The sequence below is a fragment of the Electrophorus electricus genome, chromosome 24 (assembly GCF_041902795.1).
Source record: "Electrophorus electricus isolate QZ-2024a chromosome 24, ASM4190279v1, whole genome shotgun sequence".
In the NCBI taxonomy this organism is placed as follows: domain Eukaryota; kingdom Metazoa; phylum Chordata; class Actinopteri; order Gymnotiformes; family Gymnotidae; genus Electrophorus; species Electrophorus electricus.
The window spans coordinates 8,702,502-8,730,062 of record NC_137520.1 but is presented as its reverse complement, the minus strand read 5'-3'; the positions used below and the strand labels follow the sequence as shown (position 1 = coordinate 8,730,062).

General features: G+C 38.4%; 3 protein-coding genes and 1 long non-coding RNA gene across 5 annotated transcripts; 2 read left to right on the top strand and 2 right to left on the bottom strand.

Annotated features, from left to right (window-relative positions):
* Positions 1-2,012: 2,012 nt before the first annotated feature.
* cdc42l2 (cell division cycle 42 like 2) lies at positions 2,013-7,363 on the top strand. 2 transcript variants are annotated; one of them, XM_027006977.3, is made up of 6 exons: positions 2,013-2,096; positions 3,369-3,505; positions 3,784-3,856; positions 4,044-4,153; positions 4,309-4,506; positions 5,952-7,363. In XM_027006977.3, the coding sequence occupies exons 2-6, from the start codon at positions 3,401-3,403 to the stop codon at positions 6,039-6,041; spliced, it is 576 nt and encodes a 191-aa protein (XP_026862778.1). In that variant the 5' UTR covers positions 2,013-2,096; positions 3,369-3,400; the 3' UTR covers positions 6,042-7,363. The 2 variants fall into 2 exon arrangements, with proteins under 2 accessions (XP_026862778.1, XP_026862779.1); XM_027006978.3 differs by lacking the exon at positions 2,013-2,096 and adding an exon at positions 2,647-2,750.
* Positions 6,185-11,902, bottom strand: LOC113575466 (F-box only protein 6-like). Its single transcript, XM_027006990.3, has 6 exons — positions 11,673-11,902; positions 11,328-11,577; positions 9,909-10,023; positions 9,507-9,602; positions 9,277-9,412; positions 6,185-9,093 (listed from the first exon to the last, which is right to left on the bottom strand). The coding sequence occupies exons 1-6, from the start codon at positions 11,766-11,768 to the stop codon at positions 8,947-8,949; spliced, it is 840 nt and encodes a 279-aa protein (XP_026862791.3). The 5' UTR covers positions 11,769-11,902; the 3' UTR covers positions 6,185-8,946.
* Positions 11,903-14,597: 2,695 nt separating this feature from the next.
* On the top strand, positions 14,598-27,055 carry LOC113575475 (sodium-dependent lysophosphatidylcholine symporter 1-like). Its single transcript, XM_027007002.3, has 14 exons — positions 14,598-14,825; positions 18,389-18,508; positions 20,248-20,372; positions 21,286-21,418; positions 21,840-21,918; positions 23,351-23,526; positions 23,835-23,925; positions 24,225-24,346; positions 24,574-24,657; positions 24,805-24,888; positions 25,087-25,199; positions 25,511-25,654; positions 26,006-26,179; positions 26,793-27,055. Exons 1-14 carry the CDS (start codon positions 14,712-14,714, stop codon positions 26,833-26,835), a joined length of 1,602 nt encoding a protein of 533 aa, XP_026862803.2. The 5' UTR covers positions 14,598-14,711; the 3' UTR covers positions 26,836-27,055.
* LOC113575476 (uncharacterized) lies at positions 20,256-24,388 on the bottom strand. The gene is made up of 3 exons (XR_003410421.3): positions 24,295-24,388; positions 20,624-20,696; positions 20,256-20,369 (listed from the first exon to the last, which is right to left on the bottom strand). It is a non-coding gene; the product is annotated as an uncharacterized LOC113575476 (long non-coding RNA).
* Positions 27,056-27,561: the final 506 nt, after the last annotated feature.

Below are 27,561 nucleotides of genomic sequence, written 5' to 3'. Positions count from 1 at the left end.
AGAAGAACCCTTCATATTAGAGATAGATGGTTCAGAGGTTGGGATAGGAGCCATATTATCACAATGCTCTGGTAAGATGTCTTACGAGACGTTAGTGCTGAGAGGCAAACATGCTAACTACCAAGCCACCATACAGCAGTCTGTTTACCATCTCTGTTTACCACCCCCAGTCCAGCAGCCTGGGGGGGGAGGTGGTAACGATGCTGCTTCTTCTGTGGGGGATAGCGGTTCAAAACGAATTCAGTGAAGCGCTCTATGCTATACCAATAATTGTCCTTGAGCAAGACTCCTAATGCTACATTTCCCTCTTACTGGATCACTAGGCTTATCTGGGACTCTGACTGAGAGTTTGTCTTTGTGGTCATCTCTGAGCCTTTGGAGGGGTCGCATTTGTTCCTCTCCTCTTACCTACTGTCTTCATCATAGACTCTTAACTTCCATGGTCCTGCAACCAGCTTCATTAGACCCAATTCCAGTGCATATTGATCACACCTGTGTCCATTTTAGTCACCACTTCTAGCTTTTGTTTTGCTAAGTATTTAAGTTCTATCTTTTTGTTTGTATGTTGGGGAGTCTTGTAGTGCATTTCTAAGCCTACATTTTGGTATTAGTGTACTTGCTGACTGTGGATCCTCTGTTTGCAATAAGCTTCGTTGCTTAGCCATGTTTGGATTTGTTTGTCAGTCTACCTGTTACTTATCCCTTGCCTGGATTATGAATGAATGAATGAATGAATAAAGTGACATTTATATAGCACCTTTCAAAGAACTAAAGGTTGCTTTACAATTAACACACACACACAGCTTTTACATCCAGTCACACACCAGTGAGAAGCCAGTTGCACACAGTATACTCTCAATTGTGTTAGTACGGTGTTTTTGGATATTAGACTGTATTTGTTTGCCTATGCTTTTAAAGCTGAGTTGTTACTTGCAAAACCTGCTCTGGATTCTGCTTCTGAATCCATGCATGCCAGAAGACTTCAACACACGGAGTCATATGCATGACACTGTTTTTTGATGGCAGAAATATTGTGTTATCAGAAGGAACTAGACGTGCACTGATATCACTACAACAAATACCATTATCATTAAAATGCCAGTACAGCAAGACAGCCTCTGTGGGAACTGACAGATCCAAATCCTCTGCATACTAATAAAGATCTAATTCCCCTGCATACGGATCAGACCTTTCTAATTTAGTCAGCACTCCTTGTATATTTGGTTTTCTGCTTGTATGTTGGAAAGTCTACTTTTATTTCTAAGCTGTCTTGTTGGTCTTGTCTATTATTTTTGCTGCAAACTGGTTTTCTATCATGCTTTGTTGCTTAGCTCTGTTTGGATTTTTCCTCCTTTTGCCTGTCTACCTCTCTTGTGATGGCAAAGACATTGTGCTACCAGAAGGAACTATACATGCCCTGATATCACTATGAAAGATGCAAGCACTATCAGTAAAATACCAGTTCATCAAGACAACCAACTCTCTGTGGGAATTGACATTCTTTTCTCAGATAGTTGCTTGAAAGTTAGAGTCATATTTTTTCATTTAGACTTCATTTGTCAACAAACATAGTTCTGTTATCTTAGAAAATACTGTTTGCATATAAAATGTAAAATGGAGTATTATTATATTAATTAGTTAATTAATTAGTTAATTATTATATTAATTAGTTAATTGAGAACATCATGTCTATATTTTTAATTAGCATTACAGTTTGACAAGACCAACACTTTGGTACACTTTGACTATTATTCAGTAATAAGTATACAATTAAAAAGTCTAAAATGCTATTTCACTCCATTTTAAGACATTATTGATTTAAAACAAAGTTTTACACAGAAATAATATTTGAAATGAACATGATCGAAGTGGCATAAATGTAATAGCAAAGTGCTTCTCAGGTCATACTGTATGCTTTATCTATAATTCCGTACTTTTGTTACAGGTGCGCGATTTTCTGCTCTGACCACAGCTTACGTGAGAGGAGGTACTTTTATTTTAGAAATATGAGGGAAAAAAGTGTTGGTTGCTGTCTTCATAGTAGGTTTATAGCTGGCTGGTGTTCACAGTCAACGGTTAAGTGGAAATAACTTTTGGTGAGATATATTTAAAATCGTTTTTGAAATCGTTTTGGTATTAAGTATTAATTCACCTAATGATTGGCTTTCTTTGGGATCCACTGGATTCGGATTTTTTTGGTCTCGCAGACCTTCTTATTAAAAAATATAAGATAGCTGGTTAGCTTATCTACTGTTAGCTTGTTCAGTTATTAGGCGATAATTAGTAGAGTTGAAGTCGAGTTGTTTGGTAGCCAGTCTAGCTAGCTAAGTCTATTACGTGTTATAGTCTATCTAGCTATTTTAGCTAGCGTGTTATGTTATTTCGCATTTGTGGAACATCACCATTTCACTAGCCGGCATTATGAGTAGTGTTTTAATGCTAAATCAGAATAAACGCCAAATCAGCAAAATAACATGAAAAGTAAAACTACTGACCAAAGGTAAAACTAGGGGTCCCCTACTTTAGCTAGCTAACGGTTAGCTAGGCAGCAAATTTAACTGGTTTCACCGTTCGGGCCAACCAAAGGATGCTTGGCCAGCTAGCTAGGAATTCTGCAAAGCTAACGCTGAATTTCTGTGTCGCTCAGCAGTTGAAATTTCACTTTCAAGTTGGCCTGGTTTGTTTCCTGACTCAAGTGCCAGCTAGTTAGCTATCGATAGCATCCTACTGTACGAAGGATACTCACCACGGTATTTCATTTTGTGTCACTACTAGCTTTTCCTTCAATAATTTGGTGATTGAATTACATCTTATTGTACCAGTGGTGTTTTGCTCCCACAGCAACAAGCGCGTCTGTCGTTGTACATAGAGAATTAATTTGCAGGTTATCAATGAAACCACGCACACGTACTCCTGGTACGTGCAGAGGCTAGCTAGAATAGTTGTGCGTGTGTTTGTTTTTTTTGAGTGACTGATTTCAATACTTTACTGGGCAAAAAATGAACCATCCCATCTCAGCCAAAACAAAACTTGCTTAAACAGAGTTAAAGTGATAAACAGTGATTAGGGAAACAGGTTTGGTTATCTGAAATATACATTCCCACTGATTGTGATTTGTGATCCAGGAGAGTAAATTATCATGCACATACAAATAGAGTTTCAAGCATTTAAAAATGTGGTTGCCAGATGTTTCTTGCAAGCTGAGCTTTTCCTGTGTATTCAAGGACATCATTATAATCCTAATGTATGTTTCTTCTTTAGAAAGTTGATAGCAGCCTTGTTTCTAAATTATATGTTTCTAAATATATATATAACCAATTATATATGTGGTTATTCACACTAATTTACTAATTGTTTTTGTTCTGCAGAAGATATCAGGGTTCATTCTGAAAGTGCAGTGATGCAGACAATTAAATGTGTAGTAGTTGGTGATGGTGCTGTGGGTAAAACCTGCCTTTTGATTTCATACACCACAAACAAGTTTCCTTCGGAATATGTACCTACAGTGAGTACACTGGCTTTTTTCATATGTGTGTTTAGTTCATATGACCAACAGTGATGGCTCTATAGATATTAGGAGAGGCTTTATGAGAAAAGGTCATTTCAGTAATTAAATTTTATTACATCATCTGCATGATGTGCATCTATTCTATGAATAAATGACAAAGCACGTTTGTAAGTCGTTTTGGATGAGAGTGTCTGCTAAATGCTGTAAACGTAAATGCATGTAGTCAAATGAAAGGGAAATTTCAGCTAATAGCTGTATAATATTCTGTTTTTCAGGTGTTTGATAACTATGCTGTAACTGTAATGATTGGTGGCGAACCTTACACTCTTGGATTATTTGACACTGCAGGTATGGTGTTATATTGCCCAAACATGGATGAAGGTCCTCATTAAGGTGTATGCACATATAGCATCATGTGCCAATCACAGAAGCAGATGTTGGAAAGAAAACAAACTGGTTTCATATTTAAGCATAACAAACAGTTTACATGTAGGCACATTAGCCATGAAAATATACATTTGTTTTTTGTTTTTAGGTCAGGAAGATTATGACCGCTTGCGGCCCTTGAGCTATCCCCAAACTGATGTATTCTTAGTTTGTTTCTCTGTAGTTTCACCCTCATCTTTTGAAAATGTCAAAGAAAAGGTAAGTTCTGAATTCAGCAACTGATACTTGCATCTTTGAAGGCGCCATGATGAACAATATTTATTTTTTGATCACTGCATTTAGCTCAGACATTTCAAGGCAACAGAAAAGTTTGTTCACATGGTTTCTTTTCCTTATATTCCTCTTGTATGCAGTGGGTGCCTGAGATTACCCACCACTGTCCAAAGACTCCATTCCTGTTGGTCGGAACTCAGATTGACCTAAGAGATGATCCCTTGACTACTGAAAAGCTTGCCAAGAACAAGCAGAAACCTATCACTCCAGAGACAGCAGAGAAACTGGCCAGGGACTTAAAAGCAGTGAAATATGTGGAATGTTCGGCCTTAACACAGGTGAGTAAGCTTGAAGAGAAAAGGGCATTTGGCTTGTTTTCAACTATTCCTGCATAGATAGTGTTAACGCCATGTGTGATGAGCATAATGTGAAAATACAATGAAAATGTGTTCAGAAAGTATTCAGACTCCTTTACTTGTTGCACACTTTATGGTATTGTGGATTTGCATCTGAATGGATATATTTGCAATTTTTACTAACACTACACATAAATACCCATAATGATGAAGTGAAGAAAAGTTTTTTTGGAAACTTTTGAAATGATTAAAAAAAAAAAAAACCTCATTCAAAAAAAACATACACACCCTTTGCTGGGTCAATGAAAATTGTGGTCAGGTGCAAAGTGATTAAAGTTCTCCATTGATACAACAGATTTTTTCAGTTGGATTCCAGAGACACTATATGAAATCAATGTTGATTAGGGCAAGGGCAGATGCTATAGATTGTATAGGCATACAATCTACTTGGATGTCAGTGTGTATATATATTATACATGGGCTATAGTGTAGGAGCATTGTACTGTAGATAATACACAGCCAGCCGTTACCCGGTCAGATGTCATGCTTATGATGGTGGCGTGATGTTGGTCGATGACGTCTGGCTTCAACATGTTCAATGTGTGAGCTTTAACTGACGTGTAATAAATGAAAGTACGAGTAAATGGTCCCCTTGTTTAGAAATGATAAACCTCCTCACTCCATGTTCTGCTTCCCATGTCAACTTTTTACAATAGCATATTTTCTTATGTCATATTCTTAAATGCCTAATCGATCTTTTGACTAGAAATTGAACTTATTAATTACCTTGAATGTAAAGTGTTTTGTCGTGGGAATCCTTAGAGTTGTGAATAATAATGATGATAATAATAATGATAATAATAATAATAATAACAATAACAATACACTGGACCATAAGGTAAATTTGTTGAATTTCCTAGGATTACACTTTTTGAAACAAAGTATAGAAGCTGTCGTGTTCTCATGGGATTTTGTTTGGAACTTGGTGCTTGTCCAAATGCCAGAAATTTAAGTTTTGGTTTTCCAGAGAACATGGATAAACAACCTTAAGTTGTGGCAATGTTGTATATAATTAGGAAAACTTGTCATTTGCGTAACAGAGAAAGCCATGTTAATATTTGGCTAATACCATCCCTGTGGTGGTGGCATCATCATAATGCTATGTGGGTGCTTCTCAACAGTAGGAACAGAGAGACTGGTAACAATTGATGGATGCATGCATGCAACAAAATACAGGAACATCCTTTAAGGAGACTTCCTCCAGACTTCACCTTTCAACTAAATGGTTCACATCTGTAGACAAAGATGTCGCTCTTAAACACTATGGATGCAAGGCTTATTCAGTGATTTTCGCTTGGACTGTTTTGCATGGAGAAGTCATAAACTCCTTTCTCTCTCCCCCCCCCCCCCCCCCCCCTTATTTATAGAAAGGGCTGAAGAATGTTTTTGATGAAGCCATTCTAGCTGCCCTGGAGCCACCGGAGCCTAAGAAAAAGCGTAAATGTGTTCTTTTATGAGTTCAGCCTTTAAAGAAGACCTTTCAGGCAAAAATCAGCATATGATGTATGACTATTTTCAGTAAAGAAAAGAATCAGCTTTGGTTATGTTTTACACCTTAATCAGAACTATTGCAAAAAAGGACTATTGTAATTTTTGTTCCCCCCCCCCCCCCATTTTTGCCTTATAATGGTATGCAATCTGACTTAGGTAAAGTGAATAGGAAAAAAGTACAGTGAGTACATAACACTGCTTTACATTAAGATTGCTTAAGGTGTCATGTTTTGTGTTTGCCTCGTCACATGGAAGTGACATAATGCAAGGCATTCTAACAGTTGAATGAATCCTTTTATATGTAGTTCTTTATTTATGGTCAGTATTCCTAAAGTATTCAGATTACATCATTGAATATATTACTAAATATTATATTGAATTATTGGAACATTTTCATGCATTTGAGTAGCAACAATAATTGTGATATTTTGTAAAAATACCTTTGTTTATTAGTGACAGGTAAACTTTCCAAGGTCTCCACAAAACTTTGGAAATATTCAGTGTTACTATATCTGATAAGATTTGTATAGGTTAGTTAATGTATCAGAAGATGTTTTAATATCATGTTTTTTTTCTTTTCAATGACTGGTAACCAACATTCAAAAGCTATAATTGTGACCTTACTGTAATGTGCTTTCTACAACTGACACCCAAGTACAGTAAAACCATAAGCAACTGGTGATACAAAAGAAGAACAGAATGACTTCCTTTATCTAAAATCAAGCCATTAGGGATTTTTTTTTCCTTCCAGTTGTATTTTTTTCAACATTCTTGTAAATCAGCAACAACCCAGAATTTAAAAATTCTACTTTATAATACTACTGGCACACTTTTTTTCCTCTCCCTTTAACTCTGGATTTGAGAAAACACTATTAAAAAATAACCTGATTGCAGCTACATGTGAAATTGTCTTAGCGTAAATTTTATACCATATCTGAAAATCATAGTAATTGTGGTCTTGTTAAATTTTGTATGGTCCCATTCATGATCAGGTTATAATGACTTTTAAATATCATGCATTTTATCAGGCACACTTTTAGCTTTCTGTTTATTCAGTTAAGTCAGCCTTGAACTTTATCCAGAATAACATTCAAGAAGTTACCCAAATATTATTTTTTTTTATTTATAGGTATTTGTCATTTCCTTTTTGATACAAATTACAATTTCTAGAAAATGGTTTGTGAAGGTGGTCTCATTTAAATGCAACAGTATTTTTAAATGACATGTTTAGTTGCAGAAATTACTTCTTTGTGGATATTACATTGAAATAAACATGTCAAAAGTAAAACTTGTGCTATCTGTGTAACAGTGAGTCAATATGTAGTCACTATTACATGCAAGGTGTAAGACAGAACTTCAGCTCTGGACCTTAAAACCTAAATTTGGTGTTCATTAATAGTTAATTTTACTTCATGGTTCTACATTAAACTAATTGGCTAATTAAGGCATTTTTGCGGTCTATTGTTTAGGAATGGCCTCCTGCTACAGAAAACCCATAACATCTGTTTTAGTGGAGACCACCTAAGAAATGTAATTCCACTATTTAATGTCAAGATTGTGATTAGCTTGATGAGTATCTGAGCAATAAGCAACATAATTAAAGCCAGCTGGTCATTACTGCAAAAATAAACCCCCACAATCACAAGGACCCTGAAATCCAGGTTCTTAAAATAAAAAAAAAATCTGATACTTAATGAAACTTCAGGTCACGGCTGCTTTTAGTTACTGCAACCTTTGAATTGTAAATCTTCTAAACTGACTAACAGCAGCTATTTGCCTAAACTGACTAAAACTCAGTATATAATTCCTTTCCAACTGACATGGGGACTTAGTCTGGCTATTGTAACTAAGGTTTAACACATGAATGAGAAACTGATTTGAACTGTGGATTTATTTCACTACAGATTTGTTGAAAAGTACTGTACTTGGTGTATGCATAGATCAATGAAGCATCATTTGGAACGTGTGAACAAAATGGTTTGTTCTTTGGTATCCATCCCATCCTTAATAAGTAAGATATAGTTTTTTCTTCTAAATAATCAAAAAATTAAGGATTCATTTAACAGTTCTTATTTTTTTTTAAACAATGGTCATATTAAGACTCAGTTCAGAGCAATACATGGTTTTCCAAACCCCATAATATATCTTTCCACCAAACCCAGGAATATTCATTCTGGAGGAAAGGCTGGATTGCATATCCCCTAATTCATTTTTCCCATATCACAGTGAAATACATCTGCCCAAGATATCAGAGAATGGCAGTCTGACAGCTCACTAATCAAATGTGTAACACTAAATGATGATTTGGCTTAATAAAGTAAATATTTTAGTTCAATGAGAAATTTAGAGATGAGATGCCAAAGCAGGCTACGTTTCTCTGACATTACAAACAACTCTTGTCTATCCCTTCCCTGGGGTTTGGGAAATTTCAACACCTGCATCAGGTTTGTTGAAAACAGACATTTAAAATGTTTTAACACATTAAATTGTACTGTAGATAATACCATTTTTAAAAGGAAGAAAATTATTTCCCCCCCCCCCCTTTAAAAACTGTTTGTTAAACATTCATTAAAAGGCAGTATGTTCATATATGCAGCACATACATAGACCCATTCCTTTCAGGCTTTTCATCATAATTTCACATTGGAAGAACAATCCTTATTTAAACAGTATACAATATAGAGCTAGTTGATATTATTTTAAATAGTTATTATTTATAAAATTATAAAGGATATCTAAATACTAAAGGAATTACCACAGTTAAATATCTTTGTTTTCCTCTCTCAGCAGTAGTTGCTGGATCATGGCTTAAGCATTAAGCAAAAGCACTGGTCAGTGTATCCCAGCATGAAAGACCATGATGTGTGGACATTATGCCTCTGATGCTGGGTAGATTTCCACACTGCTGTTAGTTACCCGTATCCCATACCAGCCTGCCCAGAACTGAGTGTCCTGCCCTCCGTGGATGAAACGGATAAAGCGAACACCCCGTCCATAGTCCTTAAAGACATGAGTCATCTGAAATAAAACCATGAAGATGATGGTATTAGACAGGACTGATATCAGACAACCCCAAAAAAGGGTAAGGCATTAAGTTGTAACTATAGTAATAGTAGCACTTGCACCATATTCCACAAGCAAATCACCCCTGAGATGTTACTGGTTTTGACATGGAAAAAACCCAAAAAAACCCACACCAACCTGATTCCACTGTTGATCATTCCACTGTGGAAAGGTGACCCTTTGAGGATTAAAGGTTTTCAGTGTCTTCTTCTTTTGATCAAGTAAATCTACACGGATCTCATATTGACTACCACAGTCCCACCGTGGTGCGTACCTTTACAAACAAAGTCAAATGGATTTACTGCAAGGTGGTTTACATGCCATTTGTGACAGGAGAAAGATGAAGGGAAGACTCAATGAATGCTCACCAGTCTGATATGATGATGTCAGGCTGTATATCATCAAGGAATGCAGGACTGTAACCTTCTTTCTCCAAGTCAATCAGCTGGCTTTTCAGACAAAGGCTGGAAACAAAAGGGGCTTATTATACAATGAGTCTACATTCATCAAAGTTTATTAAACAATGGGCCTGTATGGCCCTCAGACCCTGTAAGTATTTTACTTCTGATACATGATGTGAATCAAGGGATGATATGCAGTAAGGATGATAAATAAATATATTACTAGCAACTATGATGACAAGTTTTTTAATCTCACTGAATTCACACAATATGGGACATTGAAGTAAATATTTAATTCAAGTTTGCACAATATGGGACAGCTAACAATGTAATTTTCATATTTAAAATGTTTCAATGTTTAAAACTTACTGATAAGAGGTAACAAAGCATTTTGTCACTGTGTTATCTGGATGAGGCGTAAATACATCTTCTACATTCCACTGATCACCTCCATTTTCTGAGATGTGCCAGCCATTGAAGTTCTCTAGATAAGGAAAATACTGCAGACATTACTACTCATAATATAAGGTTGCTGGTTCCAAATACTATCGGGATGCTGCAGGCTATCAGTGTATTTCTCTGTACTCGGACAGGGTGGTAAAAACCTACATGAATATAATTAGCTAATTTTTTTTGTTTTACTGTCATTTCACCCAAACCAGATCAAAACTTTTATTGTCAAGTTGCACATACATAGGTGTAAGGGGAGTGAAAAAGACCTTGTGTGAGAACATATGTACATATCCTAAAATGTAAAATATATATAAATATGCAAACGTACAAATGGAATGAAAATCTTACACACATTATACATTAATTATACATACAAAACAAACCTTTAGTAGACCCTGCATATGGCAAGACAGAACGAGTGGGGTGACAGTAGTAGTGAGCAATAACGTACGCTATTGTTCATGTTATAGGTGACATTGCCTATAAAGTGCAGAGTAACTGGGGGTTGTATCGTGGTCAGTGTGAGAAGGAGAAAGTACAGACTATGTTGGGTGGTTGCACCAGGACACAGTAGGCTCAGGTACTTGACTATTAATCAGAAGGTTGCCAGTTCAAGCCCCACCACTGCCAAGTTGCCATTGTTGGGTCTCTGAGCAAGACCCTTAACCCTCAATTGCGCAAGTTGTGTTCACTCATGATTGTAAGTCGCTTTGGATAAAAGCGTCAGCTAAATACTGTAAAAAATTAAAAAAAAACTGTAAATGTAGTCTAGGTTAATTAACTGTGATTTAAAAGCTTTAAAATATTTTAGTTATTTAATTTGTGCTTGATATCATTTTTTATGCATTATAAAGTTACATAATCAAGTTCTGCATTTTATATGTATAGACCCAAATCTGCAGTGCCATTTTAAGCATGTGAAATGGCACAGCTAGCAAGATGTGTTTTCCAGACTACTAAAGGCCATGTTCCAGATTGTGAAGTTAACTGACAGTTCCTACCCATTACCTTGCAACTTTTAATTCCGACCAAAACATTTATACAACATGGGTCGTGGAGCATATTCTCCAACTTTTAGTTTTCAGCCAACGTGTCAGTCATGTCATAATCTGGAGTTTTGTTATACCATAACACTAGTACAAAAGTTGTGACGATCATTCTATCGTTAAATCACTAGTTCTTTGTGCCGCCATCGTAATATCTACCTATTAAACGATCGATGCAAGCTTAAGTACGAATGGTAGCGTAGTGTGTAGCTTTCCACACTTTTTTGTAACACACACGTATATTTACGATTTTCAATGTGACATACACAGTGACGTTTTTTTTACTCACCTTCCGCATTGGGATTCTTTAAGAGGTTATGACGTTTCTTATATAGAAAGTAGAAGGCCCACCGTTCCTTTGGGGTTTTAGCGGTAACACGAGTCTTAAATCCTTCTCTACGACATCGCTCTTTCCAAAATGAAGCACTGTCCACCATCAACTTCCAGTCTCGACATACCAAGCGACATACACATATAATCTGTTGTGCAGGTACGTTTAGAAGAATTTCCTCCACAACCACGGGAGGAAGACCTGGGCACTAAAATAACAAGACTATTTAATTCCACCTACTCAGAAATGAGCCATATTCAGTCAAAGCAGTCTACTATTTGACAGAGCATGGTATCAACTCACGTCTTGCGTGCGTGTTGACTGACCCATCCTTCTCTTTACTGACGTCGCAGAATTCTGGGATATTGCGGGTCGCTTACCTCCCACCGTTAAAGCCATATAACAGGAGCCAACAGTTCTCAGCTGTTTCCAATTCTAAAAGGTTGGCAAGAGTATTAATGGAAAGAATTAGCCCCCGAAAAACAGGTATTAGTTTCCTCTTCCTGTTTCTTCGTCATCTGTCGTCGACGTCTTGACCGTATACAATCAACGAATGTTTTGGCGCCAACTACCGTGCTGGGGGGAAACCAAACAAAACGACCTATTCTGCAGCCATGTACATAAAATGAACTCAAAAATAAACTTGGACGTTGGTAGAAAATAATACACTAATACTCATCTACTAAACCTCACACCATTTGCACCCTGTATCCTTTACTACCTTCGTGTGTGGGAACAGATGCACTAAAAAATCTAAAAATCTGTGTGTTTCAGGCGAGATAGTCTGGACTATCTATATGTGTACAGTTTTATTGCTCTTGCCTGTCCAATAGAGGCTTAACATAGACTATCTATTCGCAGTATAGTCACCCACTGGTCTCAAGTTGAAACTTTTAATTCCGACCAAAACATTTATCCAATATGGGTCGTGGAGCATATTCTCCAACTTTTACTTTTCAACCAACGTGTCAGTCATGTCATAATCTGGAGTTCTGTTATACCACAACACTAGTACAAAGGTTTAGTGAAGATCATTCTATCGTTAATCACTAGTTCTTTGTGCCGTCATCGTAATAGCTACCTATTTAACAATCGATGCAAGTTTAATTAGGAATGGTAGTGTGTAGCTGTCTATAGCTTTTTTGTAACACGCACACACATGTATATTTACGGTTTTCAACTATAAGGCTGTGATTTCAAAAGTGGATCATATTTCCATCTAAGGTAACTACTTCACAACAGGTCTCAAACACCGCGATCAAGCTATCCGCGCTTTAGCGAAGGCGCTTATATGCACGATTTTACGGTATTTCGTTACACAACGCAAACTAACGCTACCAATGCAAAGAGGAACAGTGACTTTCGTATTTTTCTAACAGCTGCTAAGAATCTGATTGTGTTTCAGTTTAGATTGTCCACAGACTCTATCTATATTTGCACAGTTTGATTGTTCTTACATGCCCAATAGAGGCTTCATTTGCAGTATAGTCAAACACTGGTCTCAAGTTTACTTTTTTAATGTGCACTCGTCAAGGAGGCCCAGACACCAGAGCTGTACCTGTATCTATATCTTAACACCTGTGTCCTTTTTTCCACAGGAAATAAGTTAGTTATAGATTTTGACATTGCAGCCTAAGTGCAGATGTCACTGTTCTACCACGTATATTGCTTTTTGTTTTCTTCATCGTCTATCAACCTTTACATTTCTACCTCTTTCAAAGTCTCCATATAGCACCAATGGAACTGTTATTGCATATGGGAAATTTCAGTTAAGATGTGATCAAATCATAAACCAATACCCCATTACATTTCTTAATAATCATGATCATTAAACACAATTCACACATATTGTTTTTCTGTTAAGAGATTATTATTAGTTGCATTTATATAGCGCCTTTGTCAAACTCGCTTTTTTTACACACACACACCTGATGAGAAGCAGCAGCCGGTTTGTGCACAGTGTACTCTAGGTCAGAAACCACAACCCCCTGGGGGACTGCACCAGGTGCAGGGAAAGGGGAGGAGGTTAAGACCAGGACAGAGCACCAACCATCACTGGACATACATGCACACATTATATATATATATATATAAAAAATGTTTCGATTATCTAATCAACCTAACCTCCATGTGTTTGGAAGAAACTCGCACAGAATATGGAAACTCCACCCGCATAGGAACTCAAACCCAAGGCCCTAGCAGCAAACATGCTAACCACTAAGCCAGCAAGCAATGTTAAATCTATGCAAAGGACCTTTTACTTTTCATTTTCCACACGTCACTGCTTAAAATGCAATTTCATGTGTGCAGTCTCATGCGGCAAGAATTCCACCTACACATAAAATTATATATCTACAAAACAGACATATCATTTCCCTGGACTCTTAAATGCCCTTGTATAGATAATGCTCTGTTTTATGAGTATTTTGAGATTGTAGCTTGGTTCTTTGTTGTGCATTGATGTGACTTATATAGATGTATTAAATATCATGGATGGGGTTTTCTGCCACTGTCGCCCTCTTCTTGCTCATTGGTGGTCCAAAACTGAACTGTATTAGCTGGTTTTGACAGTCTATTATAAAACCTTTGATGTGAAACTGCTTGTGTGATGTTTATCAGTAACTTAGTAACAACATCTCAGTAAGAAAGAATACAAGTTTATTTCATGCAGCCTAAATGTATAACAGCTTGCTTATGTAGGCTCATGCTGACCAACTGGCAAACGTAGCCAGCATCTGGGCTGTAGCAGAATGCAGATTTTTATTTTTAAAAAGCACATTTTTTTATTTATTTTTTTTGCATATGAAGTAATACCCTTACTGATTTCCAGGAATAAACAGTAACAGGACTAATTTATTTGGTATACATCCTAGGATGATATTAGATACATCCATCCTTTATCAGTTTACTCATCAGATGCCTTATTCTGCTACAGGGGGAGACACTCTGCCCCACCCACCCACGTCTGCTGCTCCAGGACGTCCGGCATCATTTTAAACTTAAGAAGATAAAATATACCTAGAGAGGATCCAAGAAAGATTTGATCTCCCTTTTTGCATTATGTTGATGATAATAAATATTGAAAACAACAGCAAAACAGTAACACAGTTAATTTTGAATACTGGGAATAGTTCATTTAGACTAGGTTTGCAAAAGTGTTATGCCACCAAACAAATATCGTAAAGAGTTCCCGTTTGCTGTCTCGCGCAGGGTTCGATGTAGCGATAATGCGCGTGTGCGTGCATTTGTGTGCGTCCGCGCGCGCGCGTTTAGCTATTGGGCATTGTATACTAAACCCACGCAATCTTAGCGTTTTGGGGAGGAGACCTCCCGTAGACCTCCATGCCTTATAAGTTTATAAGTTTCCAGAGTAATAACTGTGTAAGTGAATGTTTCTTGAAGAGCACAAACATGCCTCTTACTTCTGGGGATGGACAACACACGGACGTCCAAGAGGTAATTTCATGACAATTTGGGTGGGGGTTATTAGCAATGTTATGTTTATGATAATACAAAGTTAAATCATCTATAGGCTAATGTCGCCTAGATTTGATATGTATACGATAGTCTGCAGATTCATCAGCGAAATCATTAGCCTGTTTTGTCGACAAACGTGGTGAAACATTTTAATTTGTATGCACAGATCAAAATTATTTGAAATGTTTTCTCTGTCTCTCTAAATTATCCCCACATCGAAGACGCCAGGTGCCTCATGTCTTTTTTGTTTTCTTCATTGAGTTCAAATAGGGAAGATTATATATATAAAATATAATATCTAATCTATCTATCTACACACACACACGATCAAAATGAGAGAACAGTTTATGAACACTTGATTTTTTCAGAAATAATGTAAACTTTATTTGTCCACATTTGAAAGATTTGTTGTTATGGGTATACCATGCCACTAGAATAGGGTATTTCAACATAAAACCTTTATTTTGCAGAAAACACAATGATAAAAAATTAGAGAACAGCAATGATTGTAGCACAGAGAAAGATTACAACTACATTTTCTGAAGGTTAACAACAGTCACCAATCAGTAAGAAGCGTACAGGCCATTGCTTCGAATTACTTCAGCACATCTGCGGCCGCAGGACATCATTAGTCTCTCACACTCTGGTGTGATTTTGGTCCACTCTTTTTGCAGGCTCTTCCACAGTTTGTTGACCGTTGTGGGTTTCTTGGCCATACCTTTGTCACCCAGGAATTTCCAGATATTTTCTATTGGGTTTAGATCAGGACTCTGGGCTGGCCATTTCATTGTTTCAATGTTTTCAGTTTCAAGGAACTGCTTTACCCGTTTTGCTGTGACAGGGGCTTTGTCCTGCATGAAAATTGCTGGCTGATTGAGTGATGAACACAAGTAAGGAACAACATGTTGTTGAAGGTTCTGATACGCTTGCATTCACTCTGCCATGTATCTACATGAGAGGTCCAACTCCTGCTGCCAAAAACATTCCCCAAGCCATTGCACATCCGCCTCCTTCTTTCACTGACTTCTTTACACACCTTGGGTTCAGTCTTTCCCCAGTTTAAGTTCAAGTTCGGTTTATTCGTCACATACATAGTCATACACAGTATAACTCGCAGTGAAATGGTGGAGAGTGCTCTGTCCAAACTGAGGAAAAGAAACAGGGGTACATAGAGAAAAAAATATATATGCAAGATAAATATATATATTCTATGTATGTACAAAATATATTAACAATGTATGTACAATATATGTATATTATGATTATATACACAATGTACAATGTATATGGTTGGGTATATATGTACACAATCTACAGAATGTACAGATCCATTTTGTATAATAACATATCTACAGTTGTTGTGTAACAAGGTAATTGAGTATAAATCTATATATACAGATGTACAGATATACAGTTATGTTACATGGTGGTGGTGGTCTCCACAGTTTATCAGTTTCCCTGATTCAGGGCCTGAATGGCCTGTGGGAAGAAGCTCCTCTTCAGCCTCTCTGTCTTGGTCTTCAGGGAGCGGAAGCGCCTCCCTGACCTCAACAGAGAGAAGAGTCTGTGAAGGACCCCACCCATCCCAACAATAATTTTCCTGGCCTTGGTCTGGCACCGCTTGTAGTAGATGGTCTGCAGGTCAGGAAGTTCCGTGTGAGTGATGAGCTCTGCTGAACGCACTGCCCTTTGGAGTGCTTGTCTGTCCTGCTTGGTGCTATTCCCAAACCAGACTGTGATGTTCCCCGTGAGGATGCTCTCGATAGTGCAGGTGTAGAAGTTCCGCAGTACTTTGGAGGGCAGTCTGAAGTCTCTTACGCGTCTGAGGTGGTAAAGACGCTGACGAGTCTTCTTTGCCAGGGAGTTGGTATGGCGGGACCAGGACAGGTCCTGCGAGATGTGAACTCCAAGGTACCTGAAACTATCTGCTCTCTCCACCGTGGTTCCACTGATCCTCACAGGTTGGTAGTGCCGCTCCTGCTTCTTGCTGCAATCCACGATCAGGTCCTTTGTCTTACTGACATTTAGGAGGAGATTATTTTCCTGGCACCAGTTTTCCAGGTGTTTAATCTCCTCCAGGTAGGCCCTCTTGTCGTTGTCCGAGATCAGACCCATGACAACGGTGTCGTCAGCAAACTTGACAATGATGTTAGAGCTGGAAGTGGCTGTGCAGTCGTAGGTGTACAGTGAGTAGAGCAGGGGGCTTAGAACACAACCCTGAGGAGCTCCAGTGCTGAGGGTGAGGGTGGATGAGGCGCAGTTGCCCACCCGTACTGACTGTGGTCTGTCTGTTAGGAAGTTGGAGATCCAGTAGCACAGGGATGTATGCAGTCCTAGATCCCCCAACTTACTAGTGAGTAGGGAGGGGATGATAGTGTTAAATGCTGAACTGTAGTCGACAAATAGCATTTTAACATAATTTCCCCTCCCTTCGTCCAGGTGAGTCAGTGTAGTGTGGAGCAGATGTGCAATTGTATCGTCAGTGGAGCGGTTGTGGCGGTATGCAAACTCCAGTGGGTCCATGGAGGCTGGCAGTGAAGATGTGATGAAGTCTCTGGCTATCTTTTCAAAGCACTTCATCACGACTGATGTGAGGGCGACAGGGCGGTAGTCATCGACAAACATAGTGCTTCCCATCAGACCCAAATAAATTAAACGTGCTTTCATCACTAAGGTGAACTCTGGACCATTTCTCCTCTGTCCACACAACATTCTCCTCAGCAAAATGTTAGTCTTGCTTTTTGATTCTTTCTGCTACTGAGAGGTTTGGTCACTGCAGAGTGGGCTTTCAGTCCAAATGCTCTTAAACGTCAAGACACTGTATGACGAGACAGATCCTTACTTTGTTCAGTGCTGAGCTGGCGAGCAAGTCCAGCTGCAGTGTTGAACCGATTACCCATGGAGATTCTCCGCATTGTCCTGTCCTCTCTTGCATTTGTCCTTCGTGGGCGACGAGCCTTCTTAGGGGACTTCAATGAGTTTGTGATGTTGTAAAGATGAAATATTCTAGAAATCACAGACTTGGAACGACCAACTTCTCTTGCTATGGCTGATAGGGTCACCCCATTGGCCTTCATCTGGACAACCTGCTGCTGGAGGGTTTCTGTCACTTTGGAATGGCTCACCATCTGGCAAAGTCAGTAGAAACTGGAAAGTTAGGCTGCCAGTTAAATAGGATTTGTCAGATAATTAAGGAAATTAGCACCAGGTGCCAGATTAACACCAATAACTTGCAGGTATTTGAAAGTGTTTTCAAAATTTGATCAATGTTCTTTTTCAATTGTCTCATTTGTTTTTTATATTGTGCTTTAGAATATATACAACTCATGAAATAAGCTTAAAATACTGCTCTTTAACTCCTGTTAGGATAAATTCACACAGGACTACACAATGACCTTGACATTTAGGGAATTGGGTGTTGTTCTCTAATTTTGATCTGCAGTGCTTGCTATTGCAGTATGCATTGTGTGAAAGCGCTGTTAAAGAAACAAAAAGGGAGAAACTCAAATGTGAAGTGATACCCAAATGTTATTATTTTACAGAAAGCTCCAGGCATACCAATATCACGCAAACTATGCTATGCCATTGGAGGGATGCCCTATCAAATGACATCAAACACCAAGGGCATTTTCATACAGATCTTTCTACTGGATGTTGTACAGGTAAAAGGTCAATATGCTTTGTTGAGTGGATATTGTGATGGTCTTCAATCCTAATTATCTAGATAATGCTATGAATTAGAAGTTTGTGGTACAGTCAGCAAGTGGCCAGAGATACAAAGGAAAGTTCTGCAATATTTTTTGTTCCATATCATCACTCTTACCACAACTTTGTCACATACATGCAAACATTCTTACAGATTCAAATTTTCTAGAAACTTATGGGAAATATCAACACTACACACAAATTTGAATATGGAAATTACATATAGCACTGCTGGAAGGATTGTGATAAACACTTACTACAAGCTTCTTGTTTATACTACATTAAGTAAAATGATTTATACCCACAATTACCTAGGATGTTGTGGAAATTAAGATGCATCCTGACAATTTGTTTATTCTCTTGGGCAGCAATTTGTGTTTCACATATAAAAAAACATATTCATTTAGATAAATGTGTTTCACAATTTAAAAAAAGCATATTAATTTAGATAAATGTATTTTATATTTAAAAAAGCATATTAATTTAGTGTGTTTCATGTGCTCCTTTAAATCTTTCACCTTAAACATTTTTGTAAAATTATTTGTGTGCATTTTAGTTTATATTACATACAGTACTATATGTACCATGAATATAAAGTGAACAATTTTTTTTTAAATTTAAATCGTGAAACTTGACCCAAATTTCACAGTGTTCTGTGATATTTTTAAGATCAAGCTGAGGCATCCCCTCATCTTATGTCCTTACCCGGCAGAAGTCATATCCAGCATAGTAGCTCATACTTGTAAAAAAAAAAGTGCTGTCCTGGTTATTCCTGAAACCCAGCATATGTTGTCATATGACACTATAAGAACATAATAGAGTGTAAAATGTTTGCAGCAATTGCCTGTTAATTTGCTTTGTAACAGGAAATTTTCAAAACCCCTGAAGGATAACAATGCAGCAGGAAATATTTTATCATTATGCAAATTATTGTCAGGATTGCCCCTACTGTGCTCTTCCTTAGAAAAATCTATTTATTACAAACACCATGTAGATGTAGAGACTGTTTCCCATTCTTTTGCAAACACCCAGTATCCTTCCGCTACCATGTCAATATCACTGCTGTATTGATAATGGTTTGTCATCCAAATAACATCTTAATAACGTTTCAGTCATCAATGGTCTTGTGGTTAGAAACTGACAAGTACTGTAGTAAACAGTAGTAAAGGTTGGCCTGACAAACTAGGCATAATATGAACCAGTAAGTGTACATAATAAAGTATCCAGTGAGTGTAGATGTGAAGTTCGTAATAAGGTGTGTGGTCAGAGTATGTTTCCTGCAATATTACTGTTGTGCAGTGGGGAACTGAATTATATGTCTGCCATCATGGATGGCTGTGTTCTTCTCATGGAGTAAGAAGATGTCTTTACATTCCTAATTATTAACCACAGGAAGTTTGCATCAAACCAAATTATTAGCCACAGGAAGTTAGCAAGGGCTCCTGTGTGGGCAAGTCTGTAATACTTTGGTGTATGTATCTTACTGTTCATGTTTGCACATTTGAGTCTGTTTTTACAAAGTATGAACATAACAGTAATATCACTGAAGACATAATATCAAACATCTGGTCTAATTTCCCTTGGAAAAAAAGGATTGGGTGAAAAAAGTGGTACCACATTTCTAAACACTTTTTATTTGTATGTTTTGTTTATTGTTTTTTTCCTAGTTAAAAATAACATTTTCTGATTGTTTCAGATGAGTGCCTTCTATGTCTCCATAATGCTTTTCCTTGGCCGGGCCTGGGATGCCATCACAGACCCTTTGGTGGGCTATGCAGTTAGCAAGAGTGGGCAAACCCGCTTTGGAAAGCTCATTCCCTGGTGAGGTACAGAACAGAACTTTTGGGTTGATGCTGTAATGCTGTACTTTGTTTCAGCCAATGGTATTATTAGTACTATTACCAAAGCTGAAGCTGACATCATGTCATTTGTTGCTGCACAATGCCTTTGTGTTTTGAAAATTGCTGTCGCAGAGTTAACAATTCTCATATCCCATTTGCTTCTGATGTGCTTACTGTAGAAATGTAAATGCAAGCATGGACTCAAAACCTTCTGTTACAGTGGTTTCTTACATTGGAAAGATTTCCATGATTGATCAATCGGAGTATCCTTTCTGGCTTCAGATGATAGGCAGCATGTATGTATCTGGAGAAGAAGGAGAGACAAATTTTTTTTCATTACATTTACATTTAGGGCATTTAGCTGTCGCTTTTGTCCAAAGCGACAATTATGTCTGAACTCAACTTGAGTAATTGAGGGTCAAGGGTCTTGCTCAGGGGCCCAGCAGTGGCAACTTAGTAGTGGTGGGATTGAACTGGCAACCATCCGGTTACCTTAACCACTGAGCTCCCACTGCCCATTTTAATAACAGATAATGATAATAATAATCAAACTAGGAACCTAATTTACTGATCATTGATATCTTTAGTTAAAAAAATACGTCTGCCTAAACTGTGATCCTGCCAACCCAGCACACACGAACCGCAGCAAGGAAATGTTTGAGTTCAGATATAGTAGAGTTTTGGCTTCAAATATGTTGCATTATAACTTCAAACTGTGAGAGAGAGAAAGTTGTGCAGACCCAAAATTAGCCCCATATACATTACTTGGACTCCCCTGTCTTCTTGCTTCCTAATTCCATGTATTATTTATTCTTGTTCCATGTATTGACACCCTGCTCCATTTTTGTTTTTTCACCCAGTTTGATTCTCAGACCTTTTCCCTCTCCTTCCAGGATAGTGTGCAGCGCGCCGATGGGAATACTTTCTTATGTCATGCTGTGGTACACCCCTCGGGACACCATGTCCCCTGTCTTCAGCTTCTGCTGGTACCTTAGTTGGTGCTGCCTCTTTGATGCCTTCATGAGTGTAAGCACTGTAGCTTCATTGCCACTCTCCTTCCTGTGGTGCTCAGTTCTGGTGCTGACTAAACATAGTGTGGTATGTGCAAACAGGAAGTCAGTACCTTAAAAGGAGCTGTTAGATGCAACATGTTAGATACAAATGTATTTTCGTGGTCATCCCTGTGGCATCAGTATTTGCATTGAAACAGACATAGCACATTCATCATGCAAAGTGTGTTTCTTGCTCCACATGACCAGTGCCTTTGTTACTATGTAACTGGGAACTGTGTAGTATCTTCTCTAACTCCTTTTACACCTGACATTATAGCGTCTGCACGTGTGGGTAGATAAGAGAGGGAAGGTTACTTCTGATCTGCTTTATCTGTTTTGTCCCCCTGCTTCTCTCTCTCTCTCTTTCTCTCTCTCTCTCTCTTTCTCACCATCAGTGCTACCATGTCCCCTACACTTCCCTGAACATGTTTCTTGGAGGTGACCAGAGAGACCGAGACTCAGCCACTGGCTATAGTAAGACCCACGTGCTTATTATCACTCCTGGACTCCTCGCATATTTAGATGCTGTTGTCATAAAAAGATCTCAAATGTATATGATTCTAAGCAATGGACATTAGGGATACAGAACAGGTTATAGTAATATCAGTCTGGTTTAAAAGCAGTATTAGTAGTACATTTGTGACAGGACTTGAAATGTACAACTAGTTGAAAATGTACTACTAGTACAGTGCTGTAAACTTGTATGTTTAGTGCTAAGAGGAATAATCTCCTACTGATCACTTTATTCAGTGATACTAACACCACCGTTAACCTTCCACTTTCTCCCTATTTCTCCTTTCAATCTCCTTTGTATTTTTCTATCTCGGAAACATACAAAGGAAGGAATCTAAAAAATGGACAAAAACCAGGGCCTGGATAAAGAAATAGTGAGAATGTAGAAGATTAACACCAAGGTGGTCCAAGAGGTGACAGGAGCAGTTGGGACTGTGATCCCTGACCTGGAGGAGTATGTCACACCTGTCCAGAAAACAGGGCATGTTATGAGTCAGTGAACCTCTGAGTACATAAAATGGAAATGGTCTGGTGGACTTGAGGTATAGCCATAGAGTAGACTCCAAACTGAACTCCTAAATTTCTGACATGGTGGTCTCTTAGCTTGGGAACATTTTCATCATTGATCATTTTTGATCATTTTTGAATATCTAACTATATTGCTCTTGAAACCTTGTGCAATACATTGAAGTTTTGAATAATTTTATATATTTTACCACAGTACATTGCAGCTACCCCCTGAAATCTTCATATATTTAAACACAGAGGTTTTAGATGTTTTAGATTTTAGTTTTACAAGTTTAGTTACTGTGTAAATGTACAATAAAAGAATCCAGATAGCACCTGTTCATTGCTCAAAATTAAGTCAGGTGCACAAGGCATAGGACAGTCAACGGACTTTAGCGCTCAAGAGTGGTACCTGTAGAGGAGTACAACTTACAGATGACTTTAAAATGTATGGCAGCCTATTTGTTAAAAGTGTATACCTGTACCTAAAGTGATCAAACATTGTAGACTGTTAAACTGCAAGTACAAACTTGACTGGTTTTGTAGATTGTAGTATTGATAGATGCACTAGCCTGTATGGATTTGTGTGTGTATATCTCTCTAAAACCCCAGTTGTCTGACGTCAACAATTTCCCAACTCTGTCTGTTCCTGCCACAGACAGATACTTATTAAAAATGATGCAGATGTGGTTTCCTTTGGAAAATAGGAAGTTGTATGCCAAGCAGAGCTGCTGAGTTGGCTGAGTTTGATGTAGCCTAAGATCAATGTAGTTTTACTAGAAGCCATTGGGGTGTAAGGGGTTAAACTGAACCCATTTTCCACATGTATGGGTTTTGTTTATCAACCCCTTCTTCTGCTCCTCATTCCTGTCTGTGTGGCCCACAGGGATGGGGATGGAGATGTTTGGGACGTTGGCAGGTCTTGTTATTCAGGGCCAGATTGTGGGGCGATACCATGCTAAGAGGGCAGAGACATGCAGCATGTTGAATGGTAGCCATACTCTGGCAGGAAACCTCTCCTACAACTTCACTTCCCCTCTCACTGACACGCTGCAAAACACGGTGACTGTTCCGACTGCATATTGTAACAAAATATATCATCACACACACACACACACACACACACACACACACAATAAATGTGTGTGCATGCACATCTTCATTCTTCATTCTAAATCTTTTGATCTTGGCTCATTTTCTGTGCACTTTTGCATGCTAAATAAGAAACAATGTGTCACATTTGAGTATCAGTACTTTTTTAAAGCTTCAATCTAGATTATTGTTTACCTATCGTTTAGATTTTATCCATCACTTTTATGAATAATGTGGGCCCTTATTGAGTAATATCAGTTTGTATTGTAACCCTGCAGAGGAGAGCGTATTTGGTTGCTGCATCGGCACTGGGTGCCCTCTACTTCCTGTGCTGCCTCACGCTGTTCCTTGGAGTAAAGGAGAAATTAGGTAAGTGTCTTTTTTTTTTTTTAAAACGTCCCGTTTTCTGTATAACGGTGCCTGGCCATCTTACACCAGTCTATCCTATACCCAAAGAGACTATATCAGATAAACCTTTGCCTTTACTAGTTCATGGTATACCACTCTAATCTATGCCACTTTTTCTTACACCATACTATCCTATATTAATCTAAACTGTCCCAACGGTGGCAGGTCCTAAACTATGGATATCATCTGAGAGCCAAACCATTGTTTCAGTAAAAGACTGACTTGAATTTCTCTGTGTGCTTGTGCCGCTCTTCCTCCAGCCCCGCTGAGCAGACTGGAGCGCAGTACAGTGCCCTACCTGACCAGTCTGAAGCTGCTCATGAGACATACCCCATATGTGCGCCTCGTGTTTGGTTTCCTCTTCGCCTCGCTCGCGTTTCAGGTCAGAGGCCCAGAACCAGTTCCTCTTCTTTGAGGCTACCCGATTGCACTTGGCTGTATGTTGCAAACTAGCAGTTGTACCACTTCCACACTGCATTGTGTATCGGAGATGTGAAAAAAAAGCAGAACTGTCAGAGTCCGGAATAACGCTGGTTATTATATGGCAAAATAAGGTTATTAGAAATATTTGCCTATTAATAGTGAGCATTCTTGTCTTTATTTTTTTAGGTGACGCAAGGAGTCTTTGCTATCTATTGTACGTATGTGGCTGGAATGGGCGCATATTTCCAGCACCTAATGCTCATATCTCTGGTGAGAGCATGTATGTTTGACATTATCATAGTCACTATATTCAGTGAAGCTAATGTACTTGCATCAAACCAATATCAGCTGCACAATTAATGGGCTTTGGCATTGTTCCATTGAGTGATGAAATAAAACCTTTCTTTTGATATATAGAGCATAGCTACAGCATCCGTTCCCCTGTGGCAGATGCTATTGCTCAAACTGGGCAAGAAGACCACAGTCTTTATCGGCCTATCAGTGAGCTTCAATTCTCTCCTCCTGATGGGTTATTTTAAGCACACACTGAGACAGTGGAGATCACATTAAATACAAATGGATGTATTTAATCATATTAATATTTCATACATTCACTTAGTGAAAATTATGACAACTGTCTCTTATTACCAAGAGTTAAATCTAGACTACATCTTGCCCTCTTCCCTTGCTTCTATGCAGGGCTATATCCCTTGTCTCATCATCCTATACTTTGTGAAGGACAGTTTCCCAATCTTTGCAGTGATTGGCATTTTATGTGGCTTCAGCCTATCATGCCTCTTTCTACTGCCCTGGTGAGTTTGCCTTGGGTTACATATCATCCAGTGGAAGGTCCAGTAATATCGACAATAATGCAAACAAAACAGAAACCTAAGCTTTTGCTAGCTGCAGGAGAACAGTGGACCTTGTTTGCTGGAGTAAATATCACTGTGCTTATGATGGTAATTGATGCAATTACGTTTTTGTTGTGGAATTAAAAAAATATTTCACAATTATTCTATCATTCTCCCAAGACATGTAGCACAAAAACAACAGGAAAATATCTGATACGTTAGGTATTATTTATTAGCTTTTTAATGATAGAGACTGTCTTGTTTGTTTACAGGTCGATGCTACCAGATGCAGTGGATGACTTTAAACTGAAGAACCCATCGTACATGGACCTGGAACCCATGTTCTATGCCTGCTTTGTCTTCTTTAACAAGTTTGGAGGAGGGGTGTCAAGCGGAGCGTCCACTCTAGCTCTGCAGTAAGAGCTCTTTACACGCAGCCTTGTTGAACGAGGCAACTGGCTGGTCCAGCATACTTTACATCTTCAGCCAGTAGCATTAAATGCAAACATTAGTAGCATTTAATGTAATACTTCTGTCTTGACCTCTTTGGTTTGGTCTGTATCTGCGTTGTTTCATGCTCCTACACATTAGCGATCACCAACTCTCCTCCTGGAGATCAGCCACGACACACAACTCTGATCCGCCTCACCCGATCCAACCAAACAAGGCCTTGTTTTACGTGGATTGGGACTCTTCATTTGAGGTGGAAGCTGCTGAAAGGCACTGCTCTTGAACACTGTGTAATGCCCTGCACTTCATTCCCTCAGCTTTGCGGGTTACCAGTCTGGTGTGTGCATGCAAGACCCCGGAGTGGTTGCTACCCTGCAGGTAATTTTTGTCCCAGTGCCCATCATCTTGCTCCTGATTGGCTTGGTACTCTTCTACCTCTACCCCATCAACGAGGAGGTGCGGCAGAAGATCAAGGCCGAAATCAAGGCAGCGTAAGTGCAATAATGGAGCACTGTTCACTTCAGACCGAAATATCCAATGACCCATGATAAGAGGAAGTATTCTAAAAAAAAAGTGAGTCTCTGTCCAGTAGATGGTGATATAACTCCATCTGCTGCAATGGCGTATACGTGTTTTTTCAAAGGATGATTGCAGAAGACCATTTTTTGTTTTTGGCTCGTGAATATATTAACACTGGTAATAATATTTTACATATAAGCACTGCATGGATTTCTAAGAATCTGCTGTATAGCACCTCTTCCCGTGATTATTGAATATTCTTTCTGACAGCTTCAATCTAAAGTTAGTACTAGTTCTGCTCTATAAATAGTATCTGATAAAATACATTTTGCACCTACTCTTTAGGTGTCGTTTACTGGTGTTGAGAAAAATAATAAGTGCAGCACATCACACTGTCCTATTATTTATGTAGAACTTTAAATTGTGGGAGAGGTAACTTTCTGATAGAAGCCAAACTTTGGTTTTATACAAAACACATCGAATGTAAAACCGTTACCATTTCAAAGCTTGATCATCATTTATCAACCTTTTTCATTTTTCACTGGTTCCAATAAGTCTCTGTTGCTTCTTCCTCCTGTTATACAGAACAGAGATGAAACCAGACGTACAAACGGATCAGTATCTGTGAAGATTTCAGAGTGGATTTGAATTAACCTCAGACGCACCTCTGAAGAGCTCACGGTGGATATGAAGGAGCTAGCTACACATGTAACAGAATGCACCTCAAATCTGTCAATGAAGAGCTCACACTGAAAAACGATCCTCAATGAATTATTGTACGATGATGTATGATTATGCTTTTCATGCAGGTCTCTCAACAGTAATAAAGATGTTGCTACTAAAGCTAAGCGTGTATACTAAAGCGTGTATTTATCCAACAGAATGAATACAGTGCCATTAGCGAATACTGCTAAATTGTACGTAATGTTCGTAATATACATTCTTATTTTTATTACATGTAGGCTTAAAGCTTAAGATCGAATGTATCGTGTTATAACAGAAATACACAATGCGCATTTTGTTTAGTTTTAAGGAAAGCCCCAGTACGTCATTGTTTATTGTTAATGTTAATGTCATCAGCAGTCAGACCATTCGCACTGCCGAGTGTATCGTAACTCATTGGTCGAGACTCAGGCCACTTATACATAAATCCTAATACAGTGAAATTCCATGACATGACTCGCTTGACATACGCTGTGATAAGCAACTTTACCACTTATGCTTATTTACAACTATATTCATTCCCAGAGTGGGGGCTGTAGACAGGATGAAGGAAAATTATGAAACACGGCATACAGAATCGCTAAAAAAAATATAGAGGGTTAAGCAGGGACCACTGGTGAGAGCTATAACG

Coding starts and splice junctions, on each gene's coding strand:
- LOC113575475 (XM_027007002.3), top strand. CDS start 14,712: ATGCCTTATAAGTTTATAAGTTTCCAGAGTAATAACTGTGTAAGTGAA. Junction 23,527..23,834: donor CTGACACGCTGCAAAACACG/GTGACTGTTCCG, acceptor GTAACCCTGCAG/AGGAGAGCGTATTTGGTTGC. Junction 24,347..24,573: donor TCGCCTCGCTCGCGTTTCAG/GTCAGAGGCCCA, acceptor TTATTTTTTTAG/GTGACGCAAGGAGTCTTTGC.
- LOC113575466 (XM_027006990.3), bottom strand. CDS start 11,768: ATGGCTTTAACGGTGGGAGGTAAGCGACCCGCAATATCCCAGAATTCT. Junction 11,578..11,672: donor AGTCAACACGCACGCAAGAC/GTGAGTTGATAC, acceptor TTGTTATTTTAG/TGCCCAGGTCTTCCTCCCGT. Junction 9,603..9,908: donor TGCTTTGTTACCTCTTATCA/GTAAGTTTTAAA, acceptor TTTTGTTTCCAG/CCTTTGTCTGAAAAGCCAGC.
- cdc42l2 (XM_027006977.3), top strand. CDS start 3,401: ATGCAGACAATTAAATGTGTAGTAGTTGGTGATGGTGCTGTGGGTAAA. Junction 3,857..4,043: donor TGGATTATTTGACACTGCAG/GTATGGTGTTAT, acceptor TTTTGTTTTTAG/GTCAGGAAGATTATGACCGC. Junction 4,507..5,951: donor AATGTTCGGCCTTAACACAG/GTGAGTAAGCTT, acceptor CCTTATTTATAG/AAAGGGCTGAAGAATGTTTT.